This window comes from Oncorhynchus tshawytscha, linkage group LG10 (assembly GCF_018296145.1).
Source record: "Oncorhynchus tshawytscha isolate Ot180627B linkage group LG10, Otsh_v2.0, whole genome shotgun sequence".
Lineage (NCBI taxonomy): Eukaryota > Metazoa > Chordata > Actinopteri > Salmoniformes > Salmonidae > Oncorhynchus > Oncorhynchus tshawytscha.
Genome location: NC_056438.1, coordinates 71553869 through 71567650, shown reverse-complemented (window position 1 = coordinate 71567650; position 13782 = coordinate 71553869). Strand labels below are relative to the sequence as shown.

At 43.8% G+C, this 13782-nt stretch overlaps 1 protein-coding gene across 1 annotated transcript in view; it reads left to right on the top strand.

The window, feature by feature from the left end:
- The first annotated feature begins 597 nt into the window (after positions 1-597).
- LOC121847498 (potassium/sodium hyperpolarization-activated cyclic nucleotide-gated channel 2-like) overlaps positions 598-13782 on the top strand; it is a 65992-nt gene continuing 52807 nt past the window's right edge. Inside the window, exons 1-2 of the mRNA XM_042328986.1 lie at positions 598-1778; positions 10817-11240. Of these exons, the coding sequence (XP_042184920.1) occupies positions 610-1778; positions 10817-11240 (1593 nt within the window). The 5' untranslated portion in view covers positions 598-609. The remainder of the gene's footprint in view (positions 1779-10816; positions 11241-13782) is intronic.

Below are 13782 nucleotides of genomic sequence, written 5' to 3'. Positions count from 1 at the left end.
GTTACTGTTGCTGTGGAAGTTTACCTGCTCAGCTATTTCACATCAGTGCAGATGATGAGGTAAAGGAAACAGACTATTGCTTTGAGATCTCATTCTCTGTATTCCACCTGTATGGACAGTAGAGGGCGCTACACGCCTGTTTGACATCTTGTCATTGAAAACACCCTCTAAAAAATGACATCATTGCTTCATTACTTTCATGCCGTTTTAATTGAGCGTTTGAAAGCTGTATGAGTCATTGACCCTACCTGATTTCACATGAATTTAGATGATATCTTGTTGAATATTTTGGGACTTGGATTGATTAGAATGTAATTGAAAGTTAATTTAATAAGGCAATAGGTTTACATTAGCCTATGATTTGCTGAATGGGACTTAATCACAGAGCAACTGCCACTTAACGTGTTATTAGATGTGATAAAATATAAACAATGGGGAAGTGAAGCTTACATGATCTCTGAAAGTGAGTACAGATACCTACTCTTGTAGTTTGCAAAGAAGTCACGTCCACCCCCTCCTCTCTCTCCTTTCTCTCTCTCCACTCTCTCTCTCCCCCACTCCTCTGTCCTGATCGGTTTTCACTAAAGATAATTGGAGGCAACATTTGATATGGACAAGAATGAGGTTTCACCAGGCTCATCTGCTGCGACCATGAAAAAGAAGGCGGCAGGCGGTAGCGGATGTAGCCACATCAGCGCGCCCAAAGCTGCCACGTCCAATTGTACGAGAAGCAAAAGCAGCAATTGTGTTGAGTCTGTCCCCGCTGCAGCTGCCAGCCAGAGCGCCCCGAATGTGAAGCAGCCCGGCGTGGCCAGTAACGCTGTCATAGACGGTGCGGAGGACGGTGAGGACGAGTCCAAGTTTCAGTATCCGCGGCTGCGCCGAACCGGGGGGAGCGGCAGTGGCGGTGGTGGTGGAGGCGGTAGTATCAGGATGAAGAACTTTACGCCAGGAGGGGGAGCCGCGGCCACGGCTACCAGAAAGAACTCCACCAACAACGAGCCCATCCTACTGCAAACAGAGGGTGCGCCTGCTGCTACTAAGCCCACTGTAGCATCCAAAGCGACTGATACCACAACCTGTCCGGGAGATGCTGCCGGGCGCTGCGAGACCAACAGAGCGGCAGGGGCGGAGGCGTCTGGAGCAGCGGTCGCAGTAGAGGTTTTAAACGCGACAGCAGGTGATGCTTGTAACAACAGCACCGCTCCAATTTCAAGAATGAAATGCAACAAAAACGGAGAATGCAGGAGGGACTCCGGCACCGGGAGCCTGCGCTCGATCATCTCCAACAAGACTGCCGGGGCGGGGAGGGCCGAGGACGCGTCCCTTAGGCGTGGTGCCTGTAACTCAGCCAGGGCCAGCATGGATGGCTCCGCGACAGGCTCCATGACGCAGGGCCAGGGGGAAGGTAGCGCAAACCCCAGCGTCACCCCTGTTTCCACCGGCGTCCCCGAGAAAAAGGACTCCAGGGTGTCCTTCTCCAACGCGCCAAGCAGGAAAGCCTCCTCATCGCTGCACGGATCGACCCAGACCCAGACGACCCAGCAGCCTAGAAACTCTGTCACCTTCCAGAAGCCGGAGGATGGACCCCAGATCCAGGCCGAGGATGCCGATGCTGACGGAAGCACCTTCATGCAACGACAATTCAGTGCCATGCTGCAGCCTGGAGTTAACAAATTCTCCTTACGCATGTATGGGAGTCAAAAGGCGGTGGAGAGGGAGCAAGAGCGGGTTAAATCAGCGGGCAATTGGATTATCCACCCCTACAGTGATTTCAGGTAAGAATTATGCTATGTATGTATGTGCATGTTGACAATGTCATGGAGGGCCTTGGTTTGGCCCCATAGCCTCATCAACAAGTTATACTGAGAATCCAGGAGCCCAGCAGTAGACTGCTATTGTCATTGTACTTTGTGCAACACATCCATTGTCATTAGTTATTATAAAATATACATTTACCCCTTTTGTTCCACAAGTTCTGGCTGGTATTTTAGGCAATACATGTATATCACATTTGAATGAATGAAGCCCATCTATGCAGTGATTTTCATTAAACAAGGGGCCATTGACAAAGCAGTTTTTTTAGAAATGCTTTTTAGATGATTTCAAAGACAACCTGTGCGCAAAGCTCTCTGCATAGGCTTTATGAATAACGATGATATCGTGCCCTTTCAAGGTTGTAAACACTAGGTAGTCTGTTGAATATCCTGGATACCAAACCAAGCCTCGCGTTTGTTTCAATCCGTGAACAAATTCGCATCGATCGCATTCAGAACAATAGGCGAATCTTGGCCCACAATCATTAAATTCCGTAAATTACTAGGCTATTTACCGTGGGGCTAGATTAAAAATGATTTGTTTTTGTTTCGAGTCGAGGTTAGCGTAGTAGCCCATGGCTATCGGCCAGATCCTTGGCTGATAGGACTGCCGGGGTGTGTGATGCACTCAGTAATTGAATGTCACCTTGAGCCAAGTGTGCTAAAACCTCAAGCATGCTCATTCGAGACATATCCGCCGCTATTACTCCATGACTCCCCGGATCAGGCATTTTAATGAGGGGTTTGCTTTGCCCGTTCATCACGGTTTTATCAGCGATAAGGCTACTTGACTTCTCACGCCTTTTGTCACAATATAGGGGGTCTCTCGCGTTTGAGAGGGTCATGTTGATTATGAAATGCTTTATTTTCGTGAATTGGGCCCTGTCTCTGAGTGATATGCCATTGTTTACAATGGTCGTGAAATTGCATCTTTGCGTCACTGGATTTCTTGATAGACACATGGGCGCTACCTTCCCTCTTTCAGCACCACTCGTCACAAGTGGACAGCTCCCGCCTAACCGAAAGTGGAGCCGGCGGAATGATCAACTCTGTAGCTAGCTTACTTTCGATTCACAAATCACACCTCGTGCTGTTTTTCGACTCCGCTCATCTTAACGAATGGAATCAAATAATGTTGACTCAGTACAAGACATACAATACTAGGGCCTAGGAGACCTGGGCGCAAAGTAACAATTTAAGTATTTTGCTTCTTTATGAAATTGTTATTTGAGTTTGTTTATACAAACAACGTACATATATCTCAGATACCATTACACCATTACTGTAACCTGACTACGTTTCTAGGACATACCAGACGTTTATAATTCAACCCGAAAGTGGTGGAAGGTAACATTTTACAATTAACCCCGTAGGCGGTAGTCTTCAATGGTTAACATTTGGGGTAATTTAAACATGTTCGGATGTTAAATATTTGGATATAAATACACTAAATTGCCACTTTTTTTCATAATTTCATCGAGTCATTGACTAAAAACGGAGTAGCCATGTTTTAGAGCGATTCTCTTAGCTGTACTGGCAAACTTGATGTAAATAAGTGCTATTTTATATCATTATTTAAATGTCTCTAAATACCATATAAAATACCATTGAATTTTAGGTAATAGGTTAATTGTAACAAATGTTACAATGTACCCCCATTACAAATCTGAATCTAATCCGAGTATTGTGACAAAATACAACAATAATTATTGTCATCAACTATACCAATCAAAAGACCTATTCTATCTGATACAAAATGATATGATTAGATACATGTTTCACAGGTTTCACAGGTCAATAATCAAAAAAGGGAGGTGACAAGAATATTTAGAATTTGTCCTGTCAATATATATATTTTGAATGTATGGATTTAAGCAACATTTCCTAGGCATGTATATACACTAACCAATTATACGCACATTAAATAACACTTTTCTAAGGGGCTTCTAATCTGAGTTATTTAGTTGTTACTTTGTGCCCTGTGTTGCTTTGTGCATGGTCTCCCCTATCCAATAACTCTTGAGTGTTCACACATTAAGAACACCTGCTCTTTCCATAACATAAACTGACCAGGTGAATCCAGGTGAAAGTTATATGATCCCTTATTGATGTCACTTGTTAAGTCCACTTCAATCAGTGTAGATGAAGGGAAGGAGACAGGTTCAAAAAATGACTTTTAAGACATGAGACAATTAGGACAGGGATTGTGTCCGTGTGACATTCAGAGGGTGAATGGGAAAGACAAAACATTTAAGAGCTTTTAAACAGGGTATGGTAGTAGGTGCCAGGCGCACCAGTTTGTGTCAAGAGCTGCAACGCTCAACAGTTTCCCATGTATTTCAAGAATGGTCCACATCCGCTTGACACAACTGTGGGAAGCATTGGAGTCAACATGGGCCAGCATCCCTGTGGAACACTTTCAACACCATGTAGAGTCCATGCCCCAATGAATTGAGGCTGTTCTGAGGGCAAAAGCAGGTGCGGGTGGGGGGGATACAACTCAATATTAGAAAGGTGTTCCTAATATTTGGTAAACTCAGTGTATGTAATTTGAGCATATAGTTTTCAGGAGAGTTATGCAACACAAGAAATGCAAGTCTCATAGGAGTTGGCATGCCATAGTTCTTACAAATAACATGACTAACAGGGTTTATTCACACCTTGTTGCTTCAGTCGCAGTGTAATGACTCAGCGTTGCACCTGCAGTGAGCCCTCTCTGACTGTGTGGATCTGAACACTCACTAGCCTACCTCTCCCCTCTGCCTCTACCTCTCCCTCTCCTCTGCCTCTACCTCTCCCTCCCCTCTGCCTCCCCTCCCTCTCCTCTGCCTCTACCTCTCCCTCCCTCTGCCTCTACCTCTACCTCTCCCTCCCCTCTGCCTCTACCTCCCCTCTCCTCTGCCTCTACCTCTCCCCTCTACCTCTCCCCTCTACCTCTACCATTACTCTCTACCTCTCCCATCTGCCTCTACCTCTCCCTCCCCTCTGCCTCTACCTCTCCCTCTCCCCTCTACCTCTACCTCTGACTGTCATCAGTAGCACCCAACCGTTTAACCTGCTCTTTACACCTCAGCTAAATGGATTGTATGTACTGACAATTGAGAAATCATTTGACTAAACTAAATAAAAAGAAGAAGAAAAGGTACTATGGAACAAAGATACATTCTATAAAGAATGATAGTAAAAAGCTTTGGAGGACCTTAAATACAATTTTGGGCAAGAATAAGATGGTTCAATTCACACAATTTTTAATTCTGTAAAGTGAGTGTGGAAGAGGTGAACAACGATTGTTGTCTATCAACAATGACAAGCCACCTGCGTCTGACAACTTGGATGGAAAATGTCTATGGATGATAGCGGACTACAGTGCTTTCAGAAAGAATTCACATCCCTTGACTTTTCCCACATTTCATTGTGTTACAGCCTACATTTAAAATGGATTAAATTGAGATTTATGGTCACTGACCTACAAACAATACCCTGTAATGTCAAAGTGGAATGATGGTTTTTTAAATTTTTGCAAATGAATTAAATGTGGAAAGCTGAAATGTCTTGAGTCAGTAAGTATTCAACCCCTTTGTTATGGCAAGCCTAAATACGTTCAGGAGTAAAAATGTACTTAACAAGTTGTATAATAAGTTGCATAGACTGTGTGCAATCATAGTGTTTAACATGATTTTTGAATGAGTCCCTCAGTGCTTGTAAGTGTAAGGGATTTCCTCCTCTTCTTCCGAAGAGGAGAGGCGAAAAGGATCAGAGGACCAATATGCGGCGTGGTAAGTGTCCATGGTTCCTTTAATACGTAAATGTACACATGAACAACTGAATACAAAAACAAGAAACGTTAAAAAAAAAAAACAGTCCTATCTGGTGCAAACACAGAGACAGGAACAATCACCCACAAACACACAGTGAAACCCAGGCTACCTAAGTATGATTCTCAATCAGAGACAACTAATGACACCTGCCTCTGATTGAGAACCATACTAGGCCAAAACATAGAAATACCCAAATCATAGAAAAAAAAACATAGACTGCCCACCCCAACTCACGCCCTGACCATACTAAATAATGACAAAACAAAGGAAATAAAGGTCAGAACGTGACAGTAAGTAAGTATTTCACTGTAAGGTCTACTACACCTGTTGTATTCAGCGCAAGTGACAAATAAAATGTGATTTGATTTGATCTCTCTACCCTCAGTCAAGCTACCTCATCTCTGTATCCTCAGTCGAGCAGTGAATTTAAAACTCTAAGACCAGGAAGGTTTTTCAATGCCTCGCAAAGAAGGGCACCTATTGGTAGATGGGTAAAAAAAAAGCAGACATTGAATATCTCTTTGAGCATGGTGAAGTTATTAATTAACCTTTGGATGGTGCATCCATACACCCAGTCACTACAAAGATACATGTGTCCTTCCTAACTCAGTTGCCGGAGAGGATGGAAACCGCTCAGGGATTTCACCATGAGGCCAATGGTGACTTTAAAACAGTTACAGAGTTTAACAGCTGTGGATCAACAACATTGTAGTTACTCCACAATACTAACCTAATTGACAGAGTGAAAAGAAGGAAGCCTGTACAGAATAAACGTATTATAAAAACATGCATCCTGTTTGCAACAAGGAACTAAAGTAATACAGCAAAGAATATGGCGAATCAATTAACTTTTTGTCCTGAATACAAAGTGTTATGTTTGGGGCAAATCCAACACAACACATTACTGAGTACCCCTCTCCACATTTTCAAGCTTAATGGTGGCTGCATCACGTTATGGATATGCTTTTAATCATTAAGGACTGGGGAGTTTTCGAGGATAAAAAATAAATGGAATGGAGCTATGCACAGGCAAAATCCTAGAGGAAAACCTAGTTCAATCTGCTTTCCACTAGACGCTGGGAGATGAATTCGCCTTCCAGCAGGAAATTACCTTAACCACAAGGCCAAATATACACTGGAGTTGCGTACAGAGAAGACAGTAAATGTACCCGAGTGGCCGAGGTACAGTTTTGATTTAAATCTGCTTGAAAATCTATGTCAAAACTTGAAAATGGTTGTCTAGCAATGATAAACAACAAATTTGACAGAGCTTGAATAAGTTTGTAAAGAATAATGGGCAAATATTGTACAATCCAAGTGTGCAAATCTCTCAGAGATTTACCCAGAAAGATTCACAGCTGTAATCTCTGCCGAAGGTGATTCTAACATGTACAGTTGAAGTCGGAAGTTTAGATACACTTAGGTTGGAGTCATTAAAACTAGTTTTTCAACCACTCCACAAATTTCTTGTTAACAAACTATAGTTTTGGCAAGTCGGTTAGGACATCTACTTTGTGCATGACACAAGTCATTTTTCCAACAATTGTTTACAGACAGATTATTTCACTTATAATTCACTGTATCACAATTCCAGTTGGTCAGAAGTTTACACACACTAAGTTGACTGTGCCTTTAAACAGCTTGGGAAATTCCAGAAAATGATGTCATGGCTATAGAAGCTTCTGATAGGCTAAGTGACATCATTTGAGTCAATTGGAGGTGTACCTGTGGATGTATTTCAAGGCCTACCTTCAAACTCAGTGCCTCTTTGCTTGACATCATGGGAAATTCAAAAGAATTCAGCCAAGACCTCAACTTTTTTTTTGTAGACCTCCACAAGTCTGGTTCATCCTTGGGAGCAATTTCCAAACACCTGAACATACCACGTTCATCTGTACAAACAATAGTACGCAAGTATAAACACCATGGGACCACACAGCCGTCATACCGCTCAGGAAGGAGGTTCTCTCTCCTAGAGTTGAATGTACTTTGGTGACAAAAGTGCAAATCAATCCCAGAACAACATCAAAGGACCCTGTGAAGATGCTGGAGGAAACAGGTACAAAAGCATATATATCCAAAGTAAAACGAGTCCTACATCAACATAACCTGAAAGGCCGCTCAGCAAGGAAGAAGCCACTGCTCCAAAACCTCCATAAATATGCCAGACTACGGTTTGCAACTGCACTTGGGGACAAAGATCATACTTTTTGGAGAAATGTCCTCTGGTCTGATGAAACAAAAATAGAACTGTTTGGCCATAATGACCATTGTTATGTTTGGAGGAACAAGGGGGGCTTGCAAACCGAAGAACACCATCCCAACTGTGAATCACGGGGGTGGCAGCATCATGTTGTGGGGGTGTTTTGCTGGTGCACTTCACAAAATAGATGATATCCTGAGGAAGGAAAATTATGTAGATATATCGAAGCAACGTCTCAAGACATCAGTAAGGAAGTTAAAGCTTGGTCGCAAAGGGGTCTTCCAAATGGACAATGACCCCAAGCATACTTCCAAAGTTGTGGCAAAATGGCTTAAGTACAGCAAAGTCAAGGTATTGGAGTGGCCATCACAAAGTCTTGACCTCAATCCTATAGAAAATTTGTGGGCAGAACTGAAAAGGCGTGTGTGAGCAAGGAGGCCTAGAAACCTGACTCAGTTACACCAGCTCTGTCAGGAGGAATGAGCCAAAATTCACTCAACTTATTGTCGGAAGCTTGTGGAAGGCTACCCGAAACGTTTGACCCACGTTAAACAATTTAAAGGCAATGCTACCAAATACTAAATGAGTGTATGTAAACTTCTGACCCACTGGGAATGTGATGAAAGAAATCAAATCTGAAATAAATCATTCTCTCTATTATTATTCTGACATTTCACATTCTTAAAATAAAGTGAGTTTCAATGTATTTGGCTAAGAGGTATGTAAACTTCCGATTTCAACTCTATTGACTCAGGGGTGTGAATACTTATTTAAATTAAATATTTCTGTGTTTAATTTTCTATATATATGCTTAAATGTCTAAAAACATGTATTCACTTTGTCCTTGTGGGGTATTGTGTGTTGATGGGTAGGATTATATATATATATATATATATATATATATATATATATATATATATATATATATATATATATATATATATATATTCCAATTTGAATTCAGGCTGTAACACAACAGAATGTGGAATAAGCCAAAGGGATTGAATACTTTCTGAAGGCACTGTATATTGCCACTCCCATTTGCCATCTTTTCAATCTAAGCCTACAGGAACGTGTGCCCTCAGGCCTGGAGGGAAGGAAAAGTCATTCGGCTACCCGAGAATATCAAAGCATCCTTTACTTGCTCAAACAGCTGACCAATCAGCCAGCTACCGAACTTTTAGGAAAAATTGTGTTTGACCAGATACAATGCTATTTCACAGTAAACAAATGATCAACTGACTATCAGCACTTACACAAATGACTGATGAGTGGCTGAAATAAATTGATTATTAGAAAATTGTTGGAGCTGTATTGTTAGACTTCAGTGGAGATTTTGACATTATCGTCATAATCTGCTGATGGAAAAACGAATGCGTTATGGCTTTACATCCCTGCTATAGCGTGGATCGAGCGTTCTGTCTAACAGAGCACAGAGGGCGTTTTTTTTTTTTTTAAATGGAAGCCTCTCCAACATAATCCAGGTATAGTCGGGCATTCCCCAGGGCAGTTGTCTAGGCCCTTTACTATTTTAAATCTTTACTAATGACCTGCCATTGGCACTGAGTAAAGCCAGTGTGTCTATTTTTGCTGATGACTCCACACTATACATCAGTTACCACAGCAAGTGAAATCACTGCAACACTTAACAAAGAGCCCAGTCAGTTTTAGAATGGGTGGCAAGTAATACACATTTTATTTGGGACAAATCATTCACTAAACCCTAAACCTCAACAAAAACTTATAATGAATCATGTGGAAATTGAGCGGTGAGGATACTCAACTGCTTGGAGTAACCCTGGATTGCAAACGGTCATGGTCAAAACATATTGATAGCTAAGATGGGGAGAGGTCTGTCCTTAATAAATTACCTAGTTTTGTTGTACCTGGACTATTGCCCAGTCATATGGCCAAATCCACATAGGCAAATTACAGTTGGCCCAGGACAGAGCAGCACAGATGGTACTTAAATGTACTCGGAGAGTTAACATCAATAACATGCATGACAATCTCTCCTGGCTCAAAGTAGAGGAGAGATTTAATTTATCACAACTTTTTTGTGAGGGGCATTGACATGTTAAATGCACCAAGCTGTCTGATCAAACAACTAGCACACAGCTCAGACACCCATGCATACCACACAAGACATGCCACCAGAGGTCTCTTCACAGTCCCCAAGTACAGAATGGACTCTGGAAACGCACAGTACTAAACAGAGCCATGACTACATGGGACTCTATTCCACATCAAGTAACTCATGCAAGCAGTAAAATCTGATTTGAAAAACTGATAACACCTTATGGAACAATGTGGACCGTGAGAACACACACACACGAACATACGCATAGGCCTATGTTTACTACAATAATAATAGATTAATATTTTTTACTAAAACAATGATTTACAACAATCATACTCATTTTAATTCATCAATAGTAATTAGCTTAACATTATCCTTCACCCTCATCTATTGTAGGTCTATGTAGTTTGTTTCCACTCTCACCAGCCTTTGTTAGGATGTCTCCTCTGCCTGTCAGCTTCTCACTCTGTTTTTGTCCTCTACTCCGCCCCTTTCCTCCTCCTCTCGATTCTCCCTTTCCTGCCTACACACACACTCACACACACACACACACGCACGCACACACACACACTCACACGCACACACACACGCACGCACACACACACACTCACACACACGCACACACACACTCACACGCACACACACACACGCACGCACACACACACACACACATACTCACTCACTCACACGCACACACGCACACACACACACTCACTCACACGCACACATGCACACACACACACACGCACACACACACTCACACGCACACACACGCACACACGCATGCACACACGCACACACACACACACACACACACACACACACACACACACACACACACACACACACACAAACACACTCACGCTCGTGTGCTCTCTCTCTCTTCCTCTCTCTCCAGGTTCTACTGGGATTTCACAATGCTTCTCTTCATGGTGGGTAACCTGATTGTCATCCCGGTGGGCATCACCTTCTTCAACGATGGGACGACCACCCCCTGGATCATCTTCAACGTCATCTCCGACACCTTCTTCCTCATGGACCTGGTCCTCAACTTCCGCACTGGCATCATCATCGAGGACAACTCTGACATCATCCTGGACCCCAAGACCATCAAGAAGACGTACCTGAAGACCTGGTTCATCGTGGACTTTGTCTCCTCCATCCCCGTGGATTATATCTTCCTGATCGTGGAGAAGGGGATCGACTCTGAGATGTATAAGACGGCCAGGGCCCTGAGGATCGTGCGCTTCACTAAGATCCTGAGCCTGCTGAGGCTGCTGAGGCTGTCCCGGCTCATCCGCTACATCCACCAGTGGGAAGAGGTAGGACCACCACCCCCCCCACCCCCCACCCCTAAACGCTACATCCACTAGTGGGAAGAGATAGGACCACCACCCCACACCCCCACCCCTAAACACTACATCCACTAGTGGGAAGAGATAGAAACCATCACCCCCACCCCTAAACACTACATCCACTAGTGGGAAGAGATAGGACCACCACCCCTACCCCTAAACACTACATCCACTAGTGGGAAGAGATAGGACCACCACCCCCCACCCCCGCCCCTAAACGCTACATCCACCAGTGGAAAGAGGTAGGACCACCACCCCCCACCCCACCTCCGCCCCTAAATGCTACATCCACCAGTGGGAAGAGGTAGGACCACCACCCCCCCCACCACCACCCCTAAATGCTACATCCACCAGTGGAAAGAGGTAGGACCACCACCCCCACCCCACCTCCACCCCTAAATGCTACATCCACCAGTGGGAAGAGGTAGGACCATCACCCCAACCCTGCCCCTGAAAGCTACATGGCTTAGTATAATTATCATAATGGATTGCCTCGAGGGGAGCTCGACCTCGCCTCATCCACTATTTGTGGTCATGGTGAAAGGATGAATGATTGTAATGATAGTAGACATAGAGCACCATTCACTTGGACTCTTAGAGCTTGTAACATGGAAACTCATCTCATCCACTATTAATCTGTAGTGCCCACTCACAGCATCATGGCTACATGCTACATGGTTTAAGATAGTCACTATAGATGGAAATGCTAATAAAGCTAGATGGCTATTAGTGATGAGGAGGAAAAATCGATAGTTACATGTCCAGTATTTTCCCTTCATAGCTTGTTCTCCATTTTATTTTTAAGTAGGGAGACAATTTGTTTTCAGCACTTTTATTTCCTTGATAGATTAAAACTCATTCTCATGGCTTTCTCTTGTCCATCTGCGGCAGACATATGTTGAGCAATATGTTTGGAACATCGAATTGCAATAAAATCACAGTATTGAGTAAGATGGCACCGGAGCAGAAGGCAGACATTTTACGTGCCCCCCAGTCCTTTTTCTTCTTTCATGACTCTGACGAGCCCGAGCCGGAGGATATACGGCTCCCTCGGGAACAGGCCCCGACCCCAGTCATCTGCGTGAAGAGGAGAAGGAGACGCTGGAGAGCGGGCTGTCTTCTGAGAAGTTGGAGGCGATCGAATAAACCCCCACTTCCCTCAATTCTGCTAGCAAACATGCAATCCTTGGACAATAAAATGGACGAGTTACTGGGAAGATTAAACTACCAATGGGACATTAAAAACGGTAACATCTTATGCTTCACAGAGTCATGGCTGAACGACGACAAACCAGCTGACTGGTTATACGATGTACCGGCAGGATAGAACAGCGGTGTCTGGTAAGACAAAGGGGGGCGGTCTATGTATTTTTGTAAACAACAGCTGGTGCACAATATCTAAGGAAGTCTCGAGCTGTTGCTCGCCTGAGGTAGAGTTTCTTCATGATAAGCTGCAGACCACACTACCTACCGAGAGAGTTTTCATCTATATTATTTGTAGCTGTTTACAGAGCACAGTCAATGGCTGGCACTAAGATAGCATAGAATGAGTTGTATTCTGCCATAAGCAAACAAGAAAACGCTCATCCAGAGGCGACGTTCCTAGTAGCCCGACTTTAATGCAGGGAATCTTAAATCAGTTTTACCAAATTTCTATCAGCATGTTAAATGTGCAACCAGAGGGAAAATAACTCTGGATCACCTTTACTCCACACACAGAGATGCGTACAAAGCTCTCCCTCGCTCTCCATTTGGCAAATCTGACCATAATTCCATCCTCCTGATTCCTGTTTACAAGCAAAAATTATAGCAGGAAGAACCAGTGACTAGATCAATAAAAAAGTGATCAGATGAAGCAGATGCTAAGCTACAGGACTGTTTTGCACAGACTGGAATATGTTCTGGGATTCCTCCAATGGCATTGAGGAGTACACCACATCTGTCATTGCCTTCATCAATAAGTGCATCGATGACGTCGTCCCCACAGTGACCGTACGTACATACCCCAACCAGAAGCTATGGATTACAGGCAACATCCGCACTGAGATAAAGGCTAGAGCCGCTGCTTTCAAGGAGCAGGACTCTAACCCGGACGGAAGCTTATAAGAAATCCCGCTATGCCCTCCGATGAACCATCAAACAGGCAAGCGTCAATACAGGACTAAGATCGAGTCGTACTACATTGGCTCTGACGTTCGTCAGACGTGGCAGGGCCTGGAAACCATTACAGATAACAAAGGGAAGCACAGCCGAGAACTGCCCAGTGACACAAGCCTACTGGACGAACTAAACTACTTCTATGCTCACTTTGAGGCAAATAACACTGAAACATGCATGAGAGCACCAGCTGTACCGGAAGACTGTGTGATCACGCTCGCCGCAGCCGATATGAGTAAGACCTTTAGACAGGTCAACATTCACAAGGCCGCAGGGCCAGACAGATTACCAGGACGTGTACTGCGAGCATGTGCTGACCAACTAGCAAGTGTCTTCACTAACATTTTCAACT